The sequence below is a fragment of the Lissotriton vulgaris genome, chromosome 11 (genome assembly GCF_964263255.1).
Source record: "Lissotriton vulgaris chromosome 11, aLisVul1.2, whole genome shotgun sequence".
NCBI classification, from domain to species: domain Eukaryota; kingdom Metazoa; phylum Chordata; class Amphibia; order Caudata; family Salamandridae; genus Lissotriton; species Lissotriton vulgaris.
Genome location: NC_141699.1, coordinates 776,635,973 through 776,661,503, shown reverse-complemented (window position 1 = coordinate 776,661,503; position 25,531 = coordinate 776,635,973). Strand labels below are relative to the sequence as shown.

Below are 25,531 nucleotides of genomic sequence, written 5' to 3'. Positions count from 1 at the left end.
AAAACCAAAAAGGAGGCATGACAGACAAACTGGAGGAAAGTCTATACTTATGAATTGAAAGTTGTTGATTTCCTGGAATTACTAGATGTAAAGAGGTGCAGGGAAGCAGGAGCATTTGAGTTAAAAGCTTGCAAAAGCATTACAATAGATTCTGGCGGAGAAACAAGAGCGCCTCAGTGAGAGACTGTGGGCGGTCTATCTCCAGCTCTCCTCTGCTCCAGGCTACTGAAAGGTACAGTAAAGCCGTAAAAAACTTCCTAGTCGCCCCCACCAGTAAATAGACCAGGTGGGGGTATGCTTACTCCTTACCTGGGTCCTGAACCCCGCTTTCTCGATCGCACACTCATCTGAGAGCAGGCGATCCTGATGGCGCTATGAGACTCCGCCGAGTTCCTTGTTGTACTGGCCAGCTGGTTTTAGTCTTCAGCACACACCAAGGCAAGGATGCCTCTCAAAACTAGCCACTCAGCCCGAAACCAGAGTAGGGAAGCAGGTCTGGCAGCTGGAACTACTGGATTATACTCCCCTCAGCGTGTAAAAGGGGCTAAAATTGGCCAATACAGGAGTGAAATGACAGAGAGGAAAGAAGGAAATAGAAGCCAACCAGAGTACAGGAAATGTTGACAAAAATGATGGGACCAAATATATACTCTCCACAACAGCAGTCAAATATGGAGTTTTTCACCCCCACAATGGCAACCTCGGGTGGAAGGCAGCTAACCCTCACCAAGGAGGCAGGAGAGGATGGGGTGAGGGTCCAAAAAGTTATATTTCCAGGTAGAGAAGCGATTATTGATGACTCTGTTGGGGGTGATCCTGGGCCTGACATAGTGAGATATGATCCAAAATTCGGAACCGTTTTCCGAGGCCCCAGCCCCTTGATAAGTTACAGGTGGGGCAGGATCTAGGAGGCATAAATATGGATGCAGGGGGGCAGCTCATAGTCCATAGTACAACTATTGGCACACCTTGAAACAAAAGCCCTGATAGAGGGTGCCGGACTCTAGAAGATTCTCCTGACTTAAGAGATAATTTCTTCTCCTTGACCGATGGCTCCGACACAAGAGCGGAAGGATCCGAAGGGGAGTGCGAGGTGCTGACTTCCGGTTCAGACTCATAGACCAGTCAGTATGATGGATTTGACACTGGTCTGCAGAAAGAAAAGTCTTCTCCATAGCAAAGAAGGTACATTCCAGGGTGTAGCCGGGGAGGGCTTAAAGAAGCAAGCAAGGCCCTAAAATGGGATTATTCATCAACTCAAAAACCACATGGTGAGCCTACCTTGGAGGATAAAATAAGCCAAAGCGATCAAAACCCTGAAGAACCCTCTGAAGCAGATATATGACTGGATTAGACAGCTACAGGAAGAATCTCGATTGTACTGCAAAAAGACCCGCCTCGTAACTAAAAAGCTCCAAGGCACCGTCAGAAAAGGTGCGAAAGCCTGCACTGAGATTGATGAGAGAATAACAGCAGTAGAAGAACTCATGTCAGGGCTGGAGAACGAGGTGTCAAGAGGACAAGGCCAGATGGTGGCTCAAGAAGCACAAATAGTGGGCATGCAGTGGAAGCTTGAAGATTATGAGAACCGTCTAAAACGCAATAATCTGAGGATCCTGGGCATAGAGGAAGGAGTAGAAGGCAGTGACATCAGAGCTTACATTCTATAACTGTTGAGAGGCTTTCTCTTTTCTTCGACAATGGAACTGGGACATGGAAGTCCAAGGGCGCACCGTCATCCTCTTATGATCAGAAATCCCAGACAGGCCCAACCAGGAAGCGCTCAACTGCCTGGGCCATCATAGTCTATTTTGGGAAATTATTACTGCAAGAAGCTGTTTCACAAAGCCCGCCCTGAGTCTAAGCGATCCTTTGAGGGTCAATCATTATTCACTCTGCCTGATTTTTGTCACTCAACGGTGGAAAGACTATGGTGCTTCAGGCAATTGATACAGCCAACCCAAGTCCTAGGAGGAGAAGCATATTTACTAAACACAGCCCACTTGAAATTCATAATAACAAAGTGAGGGTCTTCACATCAGAAATAAAGGCGAAGGACTATTTAGATGAGCTTTGGAAGTTGAGATGGACAATCAAAACTGTATTAGAATTTGTGAAAAGCAATAGATTTGGGGTGGCTTGGTAGTACAACGTTAAATGTTCTTTGGTACTCGGATTAGTTATTATAAGGGTGGACACGGAGCGGTGGGGGAGGACACAAAGGCCCCGTCATCCAGACCTCACTTGGTCTGTTTGTTTCACTGTTTGATTGTGGGGGAGGGATGAGTGCAAAAGGGGGGGGTCACTGGGGGGAGAGTTTGGGTGGGGGTGGGAGGAAATAGGACCAACTAGATCTAGAGATTTCTGCATAGTAAAGTTTTCAAAAACTGTGAGGGACAGAACAGAGTGTACAATTAAGTGGGAAGGCATGATCAGAATCCAAATATCAGATTATTATAAGTAATTTACGAATATCATTGATTAACATATGTGGCTTAAATAACCCAGGGAAACGACGCAGGATTACACATGATCTAAAAATGCTTCAGTCTGATATTACCTGTCTCCAGGAGACCCATATTATGGTTATAGATAAAAGAAAACTAGAACAACTTGGGTATGATCTCATAGCCTACACTATGCAGGGTACTATAACTAGAGGGGTGGCCATCCTAACCTGGAAAAATTAGATATGTAAAAAAAAAGGCAACAAATAAGTATGGCCAGTTGGGCTTTTGCAGACCTATATTTCACCATGCTCTCTTTTACCCTGTGCTCAGTTTATGGGCCAACAGGGGATGACCCAGAGTTAATCGATTTTTTTGAACTCAGAATTAGCAGGCTGGCCAACCCTGATTGTTCGTGGGGATTTTAATATTAATGGAATTGATGTCTCATGGAATAATCCAGGACTGTATTCTGGTCGCAAGCCCAGAGTTTACAAGGCTCTCACCCATCTGATCGAGGGTAATGGGCTCATGGATGTCTTGCTGCAGTTAATAGCGACAGACACAGATTCAGGAAGCACTGATTTCTCGGCCCCACATGGGACAGTTGTTCGATTGGACTATTTTTGGGTGTCTCGGGGCATAATGAGGAATTCCCACATTGACAAATATCCCCGCATGATATCAGATCACAATCCCCTTGTATTAGGAATAACATATATGGGTGAGAAAGCACCCAAGAGTTGGACTTCCGAAAGGGGTTTACTAGTGGAAGAGGAATAGGTCAGCCACATGAAGGAATGGAGAGAGGATTTCTTGGACAGGAATAGAGGTAGCAACCGCATGGGTATAGTCTGGGATGCCTTTAAGGCAGGCATCCGCGGAGAGACAGATCTACAGCCGGTATCGTATTAAAAAACAGCAGCTAGAAGATCTTTACCAGAAATTAAGGGTGGTTAAAGAACAATTAGTTCGGGCCATAGTAGGTGAGAAGGCCACATAAAGTATAACAGGGAGGCTTCGCAATAGCCAAAGTAGCAATAGGGGATATAACCATAACAAAAGTAGCTAAGCAATACATGATCAGGCAGGCAGAATGTTACAAATACAGCGAACGGATAGAGCATACACTAGCAGTACGCATTAGGCAGAATAATGTAAGTAGCAACATTACAGTGGAACAAAACGAGAGAGGGGTTCTGGTAACTACAGCCTCAGGAATCCGAGAAGAGTTTTGAGGGTTCTATGAGAAACTATATGACTGAGGGAGAAACAGAGGAAAATACAGTCAGGGCATATCTAGACTCCGATACAGAGGAGAAATTTACCATGGAGGATCGGGCAGCTTTTGACACTCCTCTTGCTCCTGAAGAAGTTTATAGGGAACTTAGTGAGCTCTCGGTAGGTAAGGCATCAGGGCCTGACCGAATCTTGCTTGAATTTTACATTAGCACACTCTGACAGGTTCAGACAGGGGAGCCTCCCCAGAAGTCCTGGGCACAAGCTAGCATTGTGGTATTCCAGAAAAAAGGGAAGCCAGCCATAGAACCAGGGTCATATCGGCAAATTATTCTTATGAATGCAGACACCAAGATATACTCCAAGGTCTTGGCGACCTGCTTGAGGCCAGCTGTATCGCCAAGGCAGCATGGTTTGATACCTGGTAGGGGGACTACGGACCACATAAGAAAGGTTATCACGCTCTTCAACGCCGCCTTGGTCTCAGGAGACCCTATGGCACTCATACTATTGGATGCAGAGAAAGCATTTGATAGGGTCTCCTGGGACTTCCTGTGGTACGCACTTGAATGGCTCGGGCAGGGAAGGGGTTTATTCAGGCTTTGCGTGTGCTATACTGCTCACCCACAGCTAGACTCAATGATGGGAGGGCAAACAGAAAAATTCAAGATAAAAAGGGGGACTAGGCAGGGGTGTCCGTGTTCCCTATTGCTGTTTGCCTGTTATATTGACCCACTAATACAGAGAATCAATATGAATCCTGGTATAAGGCTTATCAGCTATCACAGGCATGAAGAAATGAGTTACTTACCTGTAACAGCAGTTATCCAGTATTGGTGTCTTTCATAGATTCACATGCCTGAATCATTCCCCGTCGTCGAGACGGGAGCCTCCGGTACATAAAAAAGTAATGTCCTATAGACATACATAGAGAAAATAGGCCTAAGGGTCTCCCCTTAGCAGCCTTTCCTTGTCCTTATATAAAAAGGACCAAACTCTCAGAGTCAGCCAATCAGCTCCGACCTCCCTCTAGAACCTTCCTGGGAGGAGCCTCAGTCCCTCAGATTTTCGTACGCACCCAGCTAGGTAGACGTAGTATTGTTAGAGAGGGATGCAAGTCCTTCCAGGGGAGGCGGGAGGGTTGCATGTGAATCTATGAAAGACACCAATACTGGATAACTGCTGTTACAGGTAAGTAACGCATTTCTTATCCAGTATTAAGGGTGTCTTTCATAGATTAACATGCCTGAATCAGAGTAGTTAGCAATAAGATATGCACATTAGTGATGCCAAGTTGCTCTGCAGGCATGTTAGACGACATACATATCATGAAGTAACATGGAAATAGCGTAAGCAGAATCTTACAATAACAAAGAATGTGCATACCTGGATGGCGGGATGTAGGAAGGCTCACCTCACTGAAAGAGATGGCGAAGCACCGCCTGTCCCACTGCTGCATCCTTCTGGAGTTCGAGATCCAGGCAGTAGTGTTTGGAGAAAGTGTGCGGTGACTTCCATGTCGCCGCTCTGCATATGTCCAAGATTGGCACTCCAGCGAAGAGTGGTGCTGATGTTGACACTGCCCTGGTGGAATGTGCGGTAACTTGATCGCTCAATGGCCGCCCGGCCTTGTCATGGCAGAATGTAATCGCTGAGGAGATCCACCTCGAGATGCTTTGTTTCGTGAGAGGCAGACCCATTCTCGGTCTGCTGTATGCCACAAACAGTTGTGAAGATTTTCTGAAAGTCTTAGTTTTATCGAGGTAGAACTTCAGACATCTCTTGAGATCTAACGAGTGTAGGGCTCTTTCAGCCACGGTGGAAGGGTTCGCAAAGAAAGACTTAAGGACTATCGGTTCATTGAGATGAAAGTCCGATGGCACTTTTGGTATGAATTTAGGGTTCGGCCTCAGCACCACCCTGTCTTGTCTGAACTGCATAAATGGTTCCTGAATGGACAGAGCCTGTAGCTCGCTCACTCTCCTTGCAGATGTTAAAGCGAGCAGGAGCGCAGTTTTCGACGAAATGTACTTGATGGATGCACGATGAATAGGCTCAAAAGGATGTCGCATGAGTTGGTTGAGGACCAGATTGAGTTGCCACGTTGGAGGAATCTTCCTAGGTCTGGGGAAAGATCTATACAGACCCTTTAGGAATTGTTTGATGAGTCTACTGGACCTGAGAGAAGGTCCCGTAAAAGTTCTGGTGAACCGTGAGATAGCTGCTAGGTGAACCTTTATGGACGCATGTGCCAGTCCTGACTGTGCTAACTGTAGGAGGTATGGCAATATTTGTTCAGGTGTGATTTGAAGTGGTTGCAGGCCCTGTGTTGAACACCAAATGCAGAATCTTTTCCATTTGAGAGAGTAGGTTTTGTTGGTACTGTCTGGTCTCGCTTTTGCCAATACCTCCCTGCATTCCTGTGGGATATTTAGGCTACAGAACTCTCTGTGCTCAGGAGCCAGGCCGATAACTTGAGCGATTGCAGGTTCGGGTGTTGGACCTGCCCGTTTGACATCGTCAGGAGGTCCGGATGTTGTCGTAGACGAATCGGTGTCCTGATGGAGAGTCGAAGCAGATACGAGAACCAGTGTTGTCTCGGCCAGAACGGGGCAATCAGGATCAGGGTACAGGGTTCCGCCTTCATCTTCCTGAGAAGCCTCGGGATCATCGGAAACGGAGGAAAAGCGTACGCAAACACGCTGGACCAGCTGATGGAAAAAGCATTTCCCAGTGACCCTTGTTGGGGATGCCAGCTTGCGTAGCTTGGGCATTTGGCGCCGCCTTGGTGGCAAACAGGTCGATTCTTGGGGCTCCCCATTGAGAGAAGATGTGGGTCAGAGCGTTGTCGCTTAGTTCCCACTCGTGGGAGAGGGATTGTTGTCTGCTCAGGGCGTCCGCGATGGTATTGTCCCTGCCTGGTACATAGTCCGCTTTGAGCGTGATCCCGTGCAGGACAAGCCAGTTCCAGATCTTTTGCGATTCGCGTGACAGAGTGAGCGAACGCGTTCCTCCCTGTTTGTTGAGATAGTGCATCGTCGTGGTGTTGTCCGTTTTGACGAGCACCGGGGAGTTCTGGATGCGTGGCAGAAAGGCCTGCAGTGCCAGATACACGGCCCTCAGTTCCAAAAGGTTTATGTGGAATTGTTTTTCCTGAGTGTCCCACTTGCCACTGATCCGAAGGTCCTGGAGGACAGCGCCCCATCCTTCCAGGGAGGCGTCCGTGGTGACCACCAGAGGTGTTGCCGGAAGGAGGAACGGCAGTCCCAGTTAGATTTTTGCGGTGCTTCCACCACTCTAGACTCCTTGATATTTTCATTGTTATCCGTACCCTGTCCTCGAAAGAGCCAGTACTTTGAGTCCATTGGCTCGCGAGGGCTTCCTGCAACGGGCGCATCCTGAGCCTGCAGTGAGGGATGAGGAGGATACAGGAGGACATCATGCCCAGGAGTGAAGTGTAGGTCCTGACTTTTAGACTCTTCTGTGCCGCCACAGCCATGGCCAGAGATAATATCTTGTCTGTCCTTTCCTTGGAGGGGAAGGCCCTTGCGGACTCCGTGTCCAAGGTCGCCCCGAGGAAGGTAATTCTTGTGGACGGGATAGTGCAGGATTTCTTGAGATTGACAGTTATTCCTAGCCTCTGAAAAAGATTTGTGCAGGTGCTGGAGGATTCTGCTGCGCCTTTTGCCGAGGGTGCTTTCACCAGCCAGTCGTCTAGGTAGGGGTAGACTTGGTGACCCATTTGACGCAGGAAAGCTGCCACCGGTGCCAGGCACTTCGTGAAAATCCGCGGCGCGGATTTGAGGCCGAACGGCAGGACCTTGAATTGATAATGTTGCCCTGCAACTTCGAACCTTAGGAATTTTCTGTGACACTGGAGGATGGGGATGTGGTAGTAGGCATCCTGGAGATCCAAGGATGTCATGAAATCTCCTTTTTCTAGAATGCCCAGTATTTCTTGAATTGTCACCATCCTGAATGATTGGCTCCGTAGGAAAGCGTTGAGTACCCGGAGATCCAGAATGGGCCGCCATTTGTTCTCCTTCTGGCGTACAAGAAAGAAGTGGGAATAAAAGCCTTTCCCTCTGAGGTGCATTGGAACTCGCTCGATTGCCCCCTTCGTCAGCATTACAGAAATTTCCTGGAGCAGCAGGCGTAGTTGTTTGGGTGTCCGTCTGCGTGGGGGTGTTTTGGGAGGAACGGTGGTGAATTCCAGGGAATGGCCGAATCTTATAATTTGGAGAACCCACCTGTCCGTGGTGATGTGTTGCCAATTGGTGAGGAAATGGGTCAGTTTTCCTTCAATTCGTAATGAGGGACAGGGTGGCTGGACTGGCTGGAGTAATGGGTCACTGGCGGCCGCCAGTACCCCTCTTTTGATTCTTTCCTCTGAAGTTTGATCTTCCGTAAGAAGACTGACGTCCTTGTTGTTTGTGTTGGTATTGATTTTTGTTACTGTAGGAGTACGAGGACCTGTTCTGATAGGAACCTCGATAAGAGGACTGACCTCTGGATCTGTTGCCTCGAAAGGACTGGTTCCGCGTTTGCAACGTGCCCAGTGCCCTGGCAGTATCGGTGTCCTTCTTTATGGTTTGTAGTGCCTCATCGATCTTGTCCCCGAAAAGGTGTTGGCCGTCGAAGGGCATGTCCAGCACCTTTGATTGTACTTCCTGTCGGAACGACGTCGCTTTGAGCCATCCTTGACGCCGCAGGACTGCAGCTCCAGCAAGTTGACGGAAGCCGTCATGGCAGCGTCAATAGCACAGTCAATTATTTCCGCTGCTGATGTTTGACCCTCCACAAGTAGAGCCTTGACTTCAGCTTGGACAGTGTCAGGCAGTTCCGCCAAATATGGGGCTATGTCCTCCCATAGTTGACGATTGTAACGCCCCAACAGGGCAATGGAGTTGGCCACCTTGATGGTCATGGCCGACGTTGTCGTGAAACGTTTTCCGATTGTATCCAACTTTCTGCCCTCTTTGTCCGGAGGAGCCGACAGAGGGGAGGAAGGGTTGCGTGAGTTCTTCTGGGCCGCCTGTGTGACCACTGAGTCAGGTTTAGGGTGTCCATTGAGGCAAGCTGCCGCCGTAAGCCGGGCCTTGTATTTTTTGTCCAGGCGTGGAACCACCGCAGGAACAGAAGCGGGTGTTAGCATGAGTTTCTTGCCTTGCTCCCATAGGAATTCTATGATCGGAATAGATTTCGTAGACTTCTGCGTCTGCTCTTTGAAATCGTGTAGGAAGCATTCAGTTTCCGTCGATTCCATAACCATATGGAATCGTTTAGCCGCCCTTTCCACAATTTTATGGAAGCCGCCAATGTCCACAGGCGGCGAATCTGCGTGGCGTGGTTGAAGTGAAGCTGGGGAAGATGCGACATACTCATCTTCCTCATCATGGGCAGAGTATACTTCCTGGACCTCTCCTTCTTCCAATTCATCCTCGTCGTCATCTTCGTCCGACGATACCACCACCTGAGGTTGGATTCTATCACGGTGGGTTGGAGGAGGAGGTCGAGACTGTTTTGGTAGTGACGCTGACGCTGGGTCATTTACTGCAGGCGTCTGATTGCCACTGTCCGTAGTTGACGCTTCGGGAAAGCGTTGTTTGTAATCTTGTATGAGGTGTTTCAAGTCATTGACAATGGAGACCGGTAGGCACACCATGGGGGTGACCTCCGTGCGGACGCTAGTGTGGACGGAGTGTTCTTGGTATGTGAACTCCTCCTGTTCTTCGTCTGTGCTTTGGCACTTGACATGAAGGTCCGATATGGAAGTAGCAGGACCCATGTGGTCTTCCTCTTCAGATTCTTCACTTTGAAAGATTTCTGGAGGTGGTTGCATTTCCACTTTGCTCGGAGACGTGGTTTCCGGTGTAATGCGTTGCCTGGTAATCTTGCCCGACGCGGAACTTCCTGTCGTCGTCGACGGTGGTAGCGTGAGGGACGACACCTCTACTAGCTTGGATTTTTTCCATGTTTAAGCAATGGTTATCGTCGTCGACGAGTCCTCCCTCGACGGAGTCTTCGTCGACGGCGTCTTCGTCGACGGGAAGGCCTTCGTCGACGGTATCTCTGTACACGGCGCCTTGGTTGTCGACGATGACCTCGACGTCGATGTGGTCGTCGCCTGTGCACTCGTCGACGGCGAGCCCGCTGTCGACATCTTCGTCGTCGATGACTTCGTAGTCGACGTCTTCGCCGTCGATGCCCTCGTCGACGCCTTCGACGTCGGGACAGTCGACGGTGTCGTCGTCGACGATGTCCTCTTCGAGGACAACGTCGTCGTCGACGGTGTAGTCTTCGTCGTCGACGATGTCTTCGTCGACCACGACGGTTTCAGCAGTATAACAGAGGAAATAGGCCTACCAGCTGACGATGATGATGGAGTCGTCGTCGGCGAGGGTGACGACGCTGTGGTCGTCGACACAGTGGTAGTCACTGAGGTAGTCCTCTGGGCATGTCTGGTAGATGACTGGGCAGGCTTCTTAAAAGTCTGTGAATCTTTTACAGACACTGATTTTGCCTCTGAAGACTTCTTATGTGCCTTCCTAGGAGGGGTGTCAGATGGGCCAGGTGAAACTACCCTTGGCCTCTTCTGAGAGACTTCGGAGGTTTTAGAGACACTACCCACTGAAGATTCCAGGTTGTTTCTATCCTTGTCTGTCAAGCCAGATGAGAAGGCGACCTTCTCTGTCCCTTACGGTCTTTTTAGGGAAAGACCTACATATTCTGCAGCTTTCAGGGACGTGGTCCGGATAAAGGCAGTATAAGCACAGGTCATGCTTATCATCCACATGGAGCCTTTTCTTCCCACATGAAGAGCAGGCCCTGAAAAGGGCTTTCTTCTGGGAGTCAGACTTGTCTAAGCAGTTAAAAGAAGCACTTACTGCAGACAAAGTGGACCGAAGTAATTCCTGATGAGAATGTAGATTGAAGAAATCACTTCCAAGGATAAACAGATGATTTTTAAGGAATCCTGAGGAGAGCTCAGGCTGGAGACTCCCTAGCACAACGTGCGGTAGAAAATCTGAGGGACTGAGGCTCCTCCCAGGAAGGTTCTAGAGGGAGGTCGGAGCCGATTGGCTGACTCGGAGAGTTTGGTCCTTTTTACATAAGGACAAGGAAATGCTGCTAAGGGGAGACCCTTAGGCCTATTTTCTCTATGTATGTCTATAGGACATTACTTTTTTATGTACCGGAGGCTCCCGTCTCGACGACGGGGAATGATTCAGGCATGTGAATCTATGAAAGACACCCTTAATACTGGATAAACTAAGATTTTAGGATATGCAGATGACCTAGCGATCATCATATCATCTCTAGAGCCAGCTTTGGCAGAAATTACAAAAGAAACTGTGGTCTTTGGGAAGGTCTCAGGCTATTTACCCAACCAACACAAAACTAAAATTCTAATTAACGAACATCTCAGCCTAGTGGACCCCCGGGTTGTCTAATCATCATCCTATTTAGGGGTAAAAATCTCAGCTACCATGGAGCAAATTGTAGAAAAAAAACCTAGCCCCTGTCATACAGAAAGGGTCAAAGGATTTCAACAGGTTGAACGACCTTCATGTCTTTAGTTGGTCATTGTAAGGTAGTAAAAATGATTTTCCTTGCCAAAGTTCTCTTTTTGTTCAGATCAATACCCTTGGTATTTGAGAAGCTCTGGTTTAAGAAATTAGAAGGGCTAGTTAACAAATTTATATGGGAAAATGGAAAGACAAGATGGACCCTGAAATGTATGTCCCTTCCTAGGGCTATCCCGGATTTCAATTTATACTATTTGGCATATGCATTACAGTACGTGTGGATTAGTTGGGGGAAAACGCCTGGACTCAAGGGAGGGCCGCATATATATGATATATATAGTTCATATATATGAACTACTGGATGGGGAAGACGCTAGAAACCTTTTTTTAAACTTACTGAACCAAGTTATTAAATAAAAGTAAGATTTAAGACTCTTTGGGCAGCATGGCGAATAAGGTGGAGGTTAAAAAACAGGATAGGATTAGGAAGAACCAATTATTACACTCCACTTTTCATGAACACATCCCTGCCGGTGGTCTTTCATGACAACACAATGAGACAGTGGGAGAATCTAGGGGTGGAAATGATTGGCGATATTTTCAGCACAGATGGTGTTAAATCATTCTCTGAGATACAAGACACGTATGAGGTGGAAAAAAACAACTTCTTTAAATACCTACAGATACGTAGCTTTTCAGTGAGGAAAACAGGGGGTCTCAAGGGGATAGCCAAAGATTCTTCTATAGATAAGCTGAGGGACGAAGATGGATGCACTATCAGCCAGATCTACAGGGTAATGGTCTCTAAGCAACAAGACTATCTTGAGAAGCAGGCAGACAAATGGGATCGGAGGCCTAGGTTAAAGGGATCGGGTTTTCTTGATTCTCTAAATATGGGGCAGATTCTATTTTGCTCATCAAAACGCCAGGCTCAGCATTTTAAGATGATTTTAGATCTTATTAGAAAATAGCAAAATGGGGTAGCCTTGTGGGCATTAGCTGCCCACGTTGCCAAGCCCTTCGGGTAGACGTGGCCCATATGTTTTCAAGCAGCCACAGTTGGACAATTTGAAGAGAGATAGTCACATTCTTTGAAGATTAAAGTAGCCCGGACACCTGAATTCATGCTGCTTGGAAGGAGTAGTTCAGGATCAGATGGAGCACAGCCATACTTTATGTTCTTGGCCATGGCAGTGATTAGAATTTGTGTTGCTACTGCCTGGCTGGACCCTGCTCCCCCTCTTTCTCTCAATGGCTTGCCCGACTCCTCTCTACTTTTAATATGGAGAATGTTGTTTCTTGGTATATATTATCAATGCGGTCATAAGGCGTAAATGCTTTTATCCCAAAGTATTAATTTTATTAAATCTCTTATTTAAATCGCTCATATATGAATGTATGTGCTCCTGCAAAAAAAATGCTAATAGAAATACTTAAATTAAAAAAAAAAGGAAAACAACAATAGATTCTGGCAAATGAAATTTGAAAAAGAACCTGGGTTTTGCACTAGATTTTTGATGGTGCTTTTGAAGATTTGCATCAAGATTTTCATTTCCAAAACAATTACATTTTTAAGACAAACAATATATTAGAAACCTATATTCAGTGTTTTCCTTTCAAGTTTTTATATTTTAAATTTGAAATAAATACCTAGCTCGACATCATTATCCAGTAACGTAGACAAGTGGAGCCACGAATGCAAGCACTGAGCAATACTCCGCATCAATAGATCAAACTGAAAAGCAAATTAATTTTGTCCCACGTAAGATTGATAGTTACAATATAAAGAAAGAAAAATCAGCAAACCTATACAGTTTATTACATTACAGTAGAACTTAATTTCTATCGTTATACTGCATTTTTCATAAATTCAGTGACCTTCGGCATTTCAAAACACCCTGGTTGGCTTTCAAATCAATAAGAAATATGTTCAACCCTTTCCATACATCAAATGAGTTTTCAATTATGCCATTTAATCCCGCGATCAGAAATAAACATTCTGGAAAAACTGAGAATGTCATTAAAAATATTAAAGTAACCATATTTATTGCATTTTTAGATTGCATTTTAAAACAGTAAATTAATAGTGCACAATGGCTTCACTTTAACTTTCCGAAATATGTACTTAAAGTGGGGCAATTTTATGGCTGCAAAAGAACAAAACAAAAAAAAAAATCTGACATTTATGAACAAAGTGTAGACTGATGTGCTTCTTTAAAAGGGATGCTTTCAGCGACACTGCGACTCCCTGTTCTTACACATTGGTAGTAGTGGGTTTTTTGTACACCAAGTTCATTTATTTTTAAATTTGGTCTACATTAAATGAAATAATAAAAACAACGCCCTGTACAATCCACCTTCAGCAGTGAGTACAACAGCACTTATAATACAGTTTATACACACTAAAATAGTTTCCTTTCCCCCTCCCCATAAAGAAACCAGAACAAACCAAATCAAAGACGAACCTAATTTGGAATAACTCAAATGGCAAAAGGGATAACCAAGGTACTAAAGGTTTGAGAGAGGCCCATCCCCATCCCACCCTAAAATATAATTACAAAGCTCTGGGTTTTACCGCTAGAACAAGTGAGAGCGGCTGATGAAGTAAAGCATGCTAAAATTATGTTCTTGGGCTTCTGTTTCTTTGACCAAATCTTATTAAATACTACTCGTTAAACTCCAGAAGCTGGGTAATCCATCTGTGAATTTCCTTTTTATCTTGACCAGGCTGCTTTTACCCAACTTATACAATGAGCAAATTGCTAAGCCACAGTACAGAAACACATTTACATTAACATTGAAGACCTGGGGAAATGAAATTTCAACAATTGTATTTTGTTTAAAGAGCTGTATTTTAAACAGTTTTTATTTTCGTATCCTGTTTTTATACAGTATGGAAACAAAATGAGACATTCACATTTTCCCAAGGAGCTGTAAGGATGATCTTTAGAGGGAGAACGGTGAAAAGCCTGAAGCTCAGTCGTTTGATGATGAAGATTTGAAGGAGTAACGGCTTGATGTGCATCGTCTAGAACATGTACTGGAATTGGACAGAGGAGATGTTCACCTTAAGGTTTAATGATTTAAAAGAGCTTCCAAGTTCATGCGAAGAATATAGTCCAAGAATAAATCAATTTGTTGAATGTTTTATGCTACATAGGTGTACACTTTGCGATCCTCTGGTGTTCTTGCCAAATATTCTCGCTCAATAAGTCCTTCAATACGCTTTTTAATAACAACTGGACTTGGTAGGAATCTGGCTTTTAACTGCTGAGTAACCTATAAAAAAAAGAATGACTGCATTAATTAAAAACATTATAAAGTCGGTCAAAGCGGGACAGTGCTGGACATATCGGACAGGTTAGTTCACTTGCTGGTAGATTTAAAAGGGTAACTAAAATATGAATTACATATTTCAGGTCAAGTTAACTTTGTTCAGAAGTACAAAAGGTGAACTGTAAAAAAAACAAAAAAACGCTCAACAAACATCTTTGTGACCATTCAACATATTGGGTACCATTTGGAAACATTTATCTCGAGAAAAGATGTTCCTAATTAGCTGAACAAATGTCATATGACTAGTTTACAAGCAAGAAGTGGTGCCATTAGATCCCACACACCTAACTTGTTTCCCTATTCAACCGAATATAATTTTCAAACGAGGGGTTGAGGTGCGCACTATTCAATATATACTCAAACAGTTATCAAGATAGAAATAAAAGTCTTTGACTTCAAAGTGGAGTAAGATACTTCCGTTTATAACAAACTTTTAATGTTGGCACATGTCAACAGCAGAGCAGATCACCCGCAGCGCAGATTAGTAAAACAGACAAAGTATTTGGTCTCCCAAACAGAACTTCAGCACAGTAATTCCATTGTTATTTTATGGGTACCAGCACATACATGGAAAAAGAGTAGAGATGAGATCAGTAATGTGACTGTACAAGAAGGAAACTTGTAGCGCAAAATTAAAAGTGTCACCAATTTTGACTGGGGCTCTGGTTAACCGTTGTACATGAAAAGACGATCAAAGTGGTATTTTACACGCTTCTCACTCAATTATAGTAGCCCCTCCACACACCTCGAAGCAGGTGATGGTGGTCAGAGGTTTTGAGACAGCTGATAGAGCAAACAATGGTGGACACTGAAGTTGCAGGTGATGTTGGTATCCAATTAGTCTAATCCCTAACATGTAGGAAACAATAAAGCTAAGGTGGGTCTGGACCGGATGGGAAGGTTTTCGCTGTAGAGAAGGTGGTACATGGAGAAGTCCCAGCAGCAGTCTTACTGCTAGCGGAACTGCTTCTCTGGAAAGCGCAAGGGTGCTGTGGTCATTATTTGAAGCTTGGATTGCTTCAAATGATTTGGATGAGCTATAAAACAGATATACCTAAGGCCTGGTAAAGGGGAGGTTAATCCTACCTCAGGGGAGAGGGTGGAGAGGATCTTCCACTATATGGAAGGGGTGCTGGAGGGATACGTCCTCCTTATTCAATACTCATAAACCAAAAGTATCCCATCCTGTATACGTATGATACGCAGGGGGCACTAGTCTCCTCAGGGAGTACACTATCTGTTTAAAGGCAGGAAAGGAAATAATTTATTTTCTTTATATAACCCTCACACACTCTAGTAGTGCCATGCTTCATCACCTGGTTCACCCTGACTTCTAATGGTCAGGGTGGGCTCAACCATATTTCACTGAGCACTTAAAAGAAGTAGACCAGGGGGCATTAGGATTAAAAATCCTACAATTACTCCTAGGTATTCCTTTATTCACTGAGTGGTTGGGGATATTAAAAGGGGAATTTGTCAGGTATTGAGGTTATGATGGTCCTATGACCCTAAAACCAACCAACATGGATCAGCCCTATACTGTGGCCCTACGGGGTTCTGGGCTTTCATCAGGGTGATGATGTTTCTAATCCCTGGCGTGTTAAGTTCAAGAGGCTTCCAAAACTTTATATAAAGTGATGTGCAGGTGTATGCCTGCACCTAAGTGCACCTACTTGCCCTTTATTTTGTAGTTTTTTCTTAGGTCCAACCTGAAAATAAAAGCAGACTGTAGTGGTGCCTGTAACCGCGTGTGCCAGTATCATACTTTGTGACAGGTCAATGCGTCATGTGGAATTCCAGTATGAGATTCTGTGTGAAGGCACGCATCACCAATTGCATGCTCATTCCATAGTGACTTGGGAATATTTGTTCCCCTTTCAGCCCAAAAATTTTGTTGTGAATGTTCCACAATCACGCTTCTCTCGTGGGGATTTTCTGTGTGTTTATATAATTATATATCATCTTTGCAGACTTGTCAGATGCATTATTAAAAGTCCATGTAGTTAAAAAAAAAAAAACATGCTGGTACAAGTCAAATAAACTGTTAAGCACCGTTACAAATATACATCCACTGTTAGTGCATAGAAATTTACCAAATGGTCATGTCGTGATTATACTGCCATCCATTCATAATAAATGTATGAAATTAGTTATGGAACTTCCATGGGCAGCACCTCTGCCTCGAGTATTGCATGCCTGTACATGAGCAAATCGGAAGGTAACATATGGACCAACAATAATTTCAACAATGAGATACACGTGTGGCGCCCCTATATAGAGGATATCCTTGTTAAATGGCATGGTGATGAGAAGTACCCAAGTATTCAAAGACTGGCTCAATCAACTGAACCCCTATCTCAGCTTTACTATGACCGCCCATACCACCATGTAAATATAGCAAGAACTGGCAAACTGGAAAGCACCCTTTACACGAAACCCACGGACTGTAACAGCTTACTCCTCTTTCCCAGCACCCACCCACGCTCTTTAAGAGAGAATCTCCCAGAGGGACTGCTCACATCTGCACAGCTTCAAAGAAGATATCAGAAAAACTTGCTATGACACAGCAGGAGAAGGCATATCTCAAAAGGATTATAGAACAGGCCAAGAGAAGAGCCCAGAACACTTGCCTATCGGCCTTGCTTGATACCAATGTGAAAGAGGAAACAAACTCACTGATGTTTTACTACGTACAACTCGTCTTCAAACATCAAAGAAAATAATGAACGAAAAATGGCTCATTCTCACCTACAACCAACTGTCCTTCAAAAAATGTTATTCTCCTTCAGACGAAACAGGACCATTCGGGATATGCTGGTACACAGTGGCAGTTGGAGAAACCAACAAGAGAGCTACAAACGACCCTTTGGGACCAACTGCAAATGAAAGGACACTACCCTTGTGGTTCTTGCACAGCATGCCCTTTTACAGCACAAACACTTTATTTATTAGGCCTCCCCTTCCATGGAAGTAAAGATACCATACCAACTGTAACCCTAGTAACGTCATTTACATGACTGCATGTTCCTGTAACAAGCCATCTATTGGAATGACAACCAGGAAGGTGAAAAGATGTATAATTGAACATAGAAGCACTATACGGTGTGCCAGGATATCAACTAGATTCACAGCCAACTATGTAGAAATGGGACACACAGATCAGGATCTGAAAAGTACTGTGATTAAAGAACAACATTGGGTCTACAAGCTCAACATACACGAGTATGCAATCCTGTGGAGCCAACTGAGCCGCACTTAAGAGACGATAAAGGTTCTCTTGCACTACAAAATATATACCGCTACCCACAGACAACACACTTGGCTATGTGAATAGCATGTAATCATGTGTAGACACCTAAGATGAATAACATCACCACTCTCTGATATCTTAAACACTTACAGGTGTGCTTGACTCATACCAAATTCATCTTAAAGTTAAAGTGTAATTCTTTTACATTTGTATGGCACGTAAAAAGAAAGGTTTACCGCCCTACTGGCAATTTTTCTCACTGAAAATAAGTCGGCTGCACCTAACGTTCTATTTCACCACAAAAAATTATTTTTACCAGTCTAGCACCCCAGTTAAACATAAATGCAGCAGGTAACGTGCTATTTGACATTCATATGGCGCATATAAGTAAGCTTTACCCCCTATTGGCATCACTGACTACAAGCCCAATGATTCCCTGGGCTGATGGTAGTTCCAGTCCATTAGAGCACACTACACCAACAACAAAATGACCTCATACAAGCCCCATGATTACCTGGGCTTTGGTAGTCCCAAATGTTCAGGACACACCATTTGGATGTCGAAATGACGTCACACAAGGCGACGCGGGCAGGGCGTAACTCACAAATAGGCCACATGCGAGTGGGATGAACATAAACATACAAGCTCTCCGGTTACTGAAACTCAGAGCAGAGAGTCGCAGAACCAAGTTGGTGCATGGGATGGGTAGTACCCTTGATGCAGTAAGTAACAAACAAATGAGTGGGTGTGTGAACGCTGACATTCAGGAGGAGCAATAACGCTGCCCGGCCGTTCTTTAACAAGTGCAATAGGACTCTTACCCTCTACAACCTTTTTTATCCAACATAAGTGTGTGACTACAGGGCGACCCCCGCAAACGCAAACACTTTTGGAGCGCGAGGTCCATAACTAATGTGTAAGTGATTTCATAAATTGATTACGAATGGATGGCAATATAATCACGACCTGACCATTTGGTACATTTCTATGCACTAACAATGGATGTATATCTGGAACAGTGCTTAACAGTTTATTTGAGTTGTACAAGCATGGTTTTTGAAAAAAAATACGCAGAATTTTAATAAGGCATGACAAGTCATCAAAGGTGATATATAAGGATAACCCCCACCTCTTTCCCTCCTTCATTCTTAGTCTACTTCCTCTGCTCCTACCCCCACTCCCCTGAATCTTCCCTATGCCTGCTTACGTACATGTCGTTATTGATTTTCTCGACCTAACATGTAACTATGCCCTGAAACTGTGTAATCTTGTATTGATGTAAACTGCAACTATGGTCTGAAACTCTTGTAAAGCGCTCTGAAACCTTCGGGTCTAGCAAGTGCTATATAAAACCATTCAAATTAAAAAAAGGTCCTGATGTTTGCAAGTTTTTTTGCTTCGAAGAAGTCTTTCCTAGTCACGAGGTAAGGTGACTCCTTTTGGTGATAGTGCGCATGGGCATAGACTCCATTGTTTGTTTTCGCGCAAGAGGGTGAGAATGGTGTAAGTAAGAGTAGTATAGAGATGTCCATGCGTATAAATGTCAAATAAAGAACTGCAACAACTACAGGTACCCGGGGAGGTGGGTGGGCACATGTGAATCTACAGCTCTACATGCCGAGAACGGATGATTACTGGGTAACATTATTCGTTTGAGGCTTGTGTGCTGTAGATACATATGATTTGCATAGACTATAAAGCAGTATACTCCTAAAGCGGTGGCTAACCTGTAGATGTTGCAGTTGTTTAGAACACTGTTTTAAGTACTGCTTGGCCTACATTAGCCTGTTGTCGTGCTAACACATCTACACAATAGTGTTTGGTAAATGTGTGGTGTAGACCATATAGCTGCTTTACATATATCAGCTAGATGGATGTTACCTAAAAAACCCACAGAAGCCCCTACTTTGCGAGTGGAATGCGCTCCAGGGGATATAGTCAAAGTCCTTTTGGCTTTAGCATGGCATGTTTGAATGCATTTAACAATCAATCTCGCAATACCAGATTTAGATATAGGATTGCCTTTATCAGGTGGAGCAAATGCTACAAACAGTTGTTTTATTTTGCGGAAGTCCTTTGTACTATCTATGTGGTACAACAAGGAAAATGCTACTTACCAGTATGCATCTGTTTTTGGCATGTAGAGCTGCAGAGTTACACACGGTTGCATAGATCGCCATCTAGTATTGGGCCCGGATGTTAGCACTTGTTTTTGTCCTGAAAAGTCTTTGGAAGTCACAAGATAGGGGACTCCTCCTTTGGATCACATTGCGCATGGGCATCAGCTCCATTCTTAGATTGTTTTTCGCCAGAAGGGAAATGATGGAAGTTTGTAAGAAATAGGAAGGATGCCCATGTAAGCTGTATCTAATTAAGATAATACTGGAACAGATAAAGGTAGCCGGGGAGGCGGGTGTGAGTAGGTACTTTTTTAATAACCATTCTGCGACTATAGCGAATAGTAAAGGGCTCTTCATTATATCGCTTCTTACTTTGTCCATTGGTTGACGACCCATCGATAAACCATGAACATTGTATCTATTTGAATGTAACCACTCAAACATGGCGTCTACCGTCTAGAGGAACATATCGACACACTCTAATTATCGGCTGTGTCGTCTTTATGTTGCCTTGTTATTCAATGATTGCAGTTTCTTTGGCAACATTGACATTAATATTTACCTAAGTCGACTTAGCTTTTAGCTTATAAATTACTTCGTTTTTTTACGTGAAAATGTAACTCTGTGTATGTTTTTACAATGGTTTTCTAAAATGAATAAAACAATACCTATCATATTTATATTTCTCTAGGGCTTACCTTTGCCTGATTAAAACCGTTGCTATACCTTTCCATGACTTCATAACGAATTACTAATACTCCTTAATGAGAAAGGACTACCTTATAAACTCTGTGAGTATGATGGTGTCGTAAAAACTATGATACCACTTTTTAGACTAGACATTTGTACACAATATATTGTATTGGAATATTTATTGGTGATTATTACCTCTGCAGATGCACTATTGGACACTAAATCTTGCAGCATCTGTGAATTTGAAAACTATACGTTCTATTCAGGTATTCCTTTATGTATTTCTCTTGATTGTCACATTAGAATTCACCAATATGTCTTCGGCAATAATAAATAATGTAATTGATGTTATGGGAATCTGTGTATATTATGTTCAAATCTGGTTTTTATGTATTTCCCTTGACTGTCACTTTATAAGTTATCAATATGTCTTTTGCAATATTAACAATGTAATTGAAGGCATAGGCACCTGTGTATATTATTTTTGATACAACACAGTTCGGACAGTGGACCACTCCTTTTTCAAAGCACCAACCCAAATATCACCAAAATATTCAATTTTCAATGAACTAGCGTGCACTTCTCACATGCTCCGTGTCCCGAAAGCATATTCAAAAACTTGGAAAAAGAGTCTATATTTTTATCATGGATGAAAAAGCACCGCTGCGAAAGTGAGTCTCCGCTGATCATAGGAGATTAGTAAGTCGTTGAACTGTCCTCTTATAAAGACGCTGAATCGTGATTAATAAAGTTCAATGTTCTTTTAATAATCCATTTGTAGACACCAGCCAACGCGTTTCGTTCTGTCACCAGAACTTCTTAAGGGCTGTAAGTTACAAAAAGGAACATACAAAAACACTATAAGTGCCACAAAAGACAACATGTACACATACATATATAAATAAGTATATAAAAAGTTGCAACAACACAGTGCCCACATGCAAATATAAGTAATGCAGCATTTGGTGATTTGAAGTGTCATATGACATCTTTGTCACGAAGCCGAGCTCCCTGACTTGGATGAGCTCCCTGACTTGGACGGACGGGGTGTACCTGCTAACGTTTCTTCCTCTCCACCCCGTCCGCAGGATCCTTTGGACGTTTCCTAGGTTTCTCCGGCTCTGCCTTCTGTGACGCTGGGGGCGTGTTCTCCGGCATCTCCAGCAGTCGACCAATCAGGTGAACGGACGTCATCTGCAACTATGCAATCGGACGACCTGGGGGCGTTTAAGGAAGCCCCGTCTTGGATTGTCGGCGCGGAACTTCTGGGACGCCAGCCGACGCACGAGGAGAACGCCAAGGACGAAGAGGGAGGAAGTACCGTGGAACCGCTTCTGGGACCCCTGGAGCAGAGACTCGACAAGCCAGGAGGCCAACGTTACCACGAGCCACCCGCCACACTTCCAGGGGAGAAGTGTGGCTCCAAAAGGTACGAGGGCGTTTTCAGGGATTGTTTAAATCACGGGGTGGGACGGGGTAGCCTGAGGGTGGTCACTGTCGCCGTACCCTGCCGTACGTCTACACTTACAGACTGCTATAGATGGTGGTAGCACCCTGGTGATCCCTCACTACCCTACCCTCCTCTCATCTGTTGTACATATCGACCCCAGCCCCTAACGTGGCTGCTTTTCTTTTCCTTTTCCCGAGCTTATCTCCGGACCAGCGACAATCTCTGGTTAAGTCAAGACGGGAACCGAAGACCCCGGAAGTCCACCAACGGAGAGATTCCAAGCTTGTGTTGTGTACCCTACTGGACATTGTGTTATTGAACCCCCCCTTGAGACTACCCCCGATACTGTCAAACCGAATAAAAACGGTTAAACATAGACTCCAATTTGTGGCGACTCTCCTTCTCCCGCCCCCACTCCCCACAATCTTATTTTTTGCTTATGTGCAAAATGCCTGCATATTCCGTGTTACTCACTATTGGCCAACCTAACAATGTGGCAGCCTATTTGCAGTAGGTACACTTTAAATAGTTTAATATCTTCTAGCAATATTTCATATAAAAAAATTGTTTTATCTCTTAATCACATCTGTCAGCGGGATGGTTCCCACAGCTTGCACTATTGGAGTTTGAAATATAAAATGGCGCTGACAGATGTGATTAAGAGATAAAACAATTTTTTTATCTGAAATATTGCTAGAAGATATTAAACTATTTAAAGAGTACCTACTGCAAATAGGCTGCCACATTGTTAGGTTGGCCAATAGTGAGTAATACGAAATATGCAGGCATTTTGCACATAAGCAAAAAATAGGATGTCATATGACGCTTCAAATCACCAAATGCTGCATTACTTATATTTGCATGTGGGCACTGTGTTGTTGCAACTTTTTATATACTTATTTATATATGTATGTGTACATGTTGTCTTTTGTGGCACTTATAGTGTTTTTGTATGTCCCTTTTTGTAACTTACAGCCCTGAAGAAGTTCTGGTGACAGAACGAAACGCGTTGGCTGGTGTCTATAAATGGGTTATTAAAAGAACATTGAACTTTATTAATCACAATTCTGCGTCTTTATAAGAGGACAGTTCAACGACTTACTAATCTCCTATGATCAGTGGACACTCACTTTCGCAGCAGTGCTTTTTCATCCATGATAAAAATATAACCTGTGTATATTATGTTCACATCATGTTTTTACTTATGCACCTCTTTGGATATCAGATCAGAATTCAACAAGATGCCATTAGCTTCGCAAAAAGTGTATTTGAAGATATATGAGCTCCATGTCTTCTCTCTATTATCCAGTATCTTCCTTTGTGTGAATATTTTCCCAGAAGATCGTTAAAACGTATGGAAATTACCTTGTGTTGCTAAAATATTCTGGTTCTCTCTTCTTTAAGACAAGGTTTGTCTAGATATTAGTGCTTATGGATTGCACTTTGTAAATATGTGTTTTTGTATCTTTTTATTATGTATAGCCCTGAAGAAGTCCGGTGACGGACGAAACGCGTTGGCTATTTGGCTATCAGCGCTATCAGCGATTATTTTAAAGAAAATGGAAGACTGAATAAAGGACAGAAAACTGAAGACTCAAAGTCTCTTGTCTATATATTTGTTGGGGAAACAATCATGACAATGTTATATGTGATTTAACAAATACTGAGATATTATTCATCTTAAATTGTGTATTTAATTCTGAAGGGTGCTGCCCATTTTTCAAAGTCTAGTAAATCAAGGAAGTAGGGTTTCCTTATCTTCCTTGTTGGGTCTGTATAGGGATTACATTCCTGGATCTAGCACCTTCGCTTTGGACCTAGTCACTGTACTTAAATAGTGGTGCAAACGTTTTGCCTTAATCCCTAAATAAAATTTTCTTCTTTGCAAGCTAAACAGTCTCTGGCCTCGTGCTCCGGTGAGAGGCAGATATTGCAAACCTCATGGAGATCGGTGTGGGGAAACTTCGACCCACATTGAGGACACTTCTTGAATGGCATCCTTTCCATGAGCCAGAAGATCAGGTCCGAAGGCCTTCGTCGACAACCGGAATCAAAGACTTCGAAGTTGTTGAGACTCGAGTCGATTGGGGAACGCGTTCGAGACAATACCGTTGAAAAGGGTGAAGGATTGCGCGCCGAAAGTAGAATCAATTTCAAAGCACAGAAAACACATCAGAGCCCATTGGCGGAAAAAAACAATCCAAGGATGAAGCCCATGCGCAATGAGATCCAAAGGAGTCACCTATCTTGTGACTTCCAAAGACTTTTCAGGACAAAAACAAGTGCAAACATCAGGGCCCAACACTAGATGGCGATCTATGCACCAGTGTGTAATTTGCAGCTCATATGCCTCAAACAGCTCTTTTAACGTCAAGCACGTGAAGAGCGTTTTCTGCTACGGAATCAGGTTGAGGAAAGAAAACTGGTAACTGAACCGGTTGGTTTATATGAAAAGCAGAAACTACTTTGGAAAGGAATTTGGGGTTTGTTAGGGAGAACTGTCCTGTCTTTGTGTAGCTGAAAGAAAGGTTCTTCTAGTGTTAATGCCTGTATCTCACGAACTCTCCTCAGTCAAGTGACAGCAACGAGGAAAGCTACTTTCCATGAGAGGAACAGTAAAGGGCATTTGTGTAATGGTTCAACAGGTGGATCCATGAGCCTTGTGAAGACAATGTTAAGATTCCACACTGGGGCAGGAGGAATCCTTGGTGGTATTACCCTTTTTAAACCTTCCAGAAGGCCTTGATTACTGTACATCTGACTAGTGACAGATGTTGGTTATTTTGTAAGTATGCAGCTACAGCTGCAAGGTGCAAACGATGCAGACGTGTAAGCCAGTCCTATTCATTGTAAATGTAACAAATAATGTATTGTATAGAAGCATCTAAAGGATTGATTTTGCTGTTGCAATATACAGCAAATCTTTTCCATTTTCCAGCATAGCAAGCTCTGGTGGTAGGCTTTCTTGCTTCTTTCAGAATATTCATACAGTCTGGTGATAAATTTAAGTAACCAAACTCTAGGACTACAGGAGTCAAATTCAGTTCTTTGGGATTTGGATGTCTGATTTCTCCATGGTTCTGTGTGAGGAGACTGGAATTTAGGTGCAGTTTTTGATGTGGAACTAGTGACCGCTCCAGCAGAGTGGTGTACCATGGTTGACAAGCACATGTGGGAGCCTCTAGAATTAGTGTGAAGGATGTTTGCTTGAGCTTCCGAACCACCCAAAGAATGAGCGGGAGAGGCGGATAAGTTTAGACAAATATCCCCGACTAATTCATCCATAGGTCATTGCCCTTTGATTGCGGGTGTGGGTGCCTGGAGCCGAAGATTAGGCATTTTGCGTGTTTGGCTGTGGCGAATAGGTCTATTTGTGGGAATCCACACTTTTGGGAGTACATAAGGAGAAATTGGGGTGAAGTTCCCACTCGTCAATTTGTTGCCTTCTTCTGCTGAGATCGGCAATT

At 43.9% G+C, this 25,531-nt stretch overlaps 1 protein-coding gene across 1 annotated transcript in view; it reads right to left on the bottom strand.

The window, feature by feature from the left end:
• Positions 1-13,230: 13,230 nt before the first annotated feature.
• The window catches only part of CUL3 (cullin 3), a 778,285-nt gene continuing 765,984 nt past the window's right edge, over positions 13,231-25,531 (bottom strand). The window contains exon 16 of the mRNA XM_086943903.1: positions 13,231-14,494. Within this exon, the coding sequence (XP_086800029.1) occupies positions 14,363-14,494 (132 nt within the window). The 3' untranslated portion in view covers positions 13,231-14,362. The remainder of the gene's footprint in view (positions 14,495-25,531) is intronic.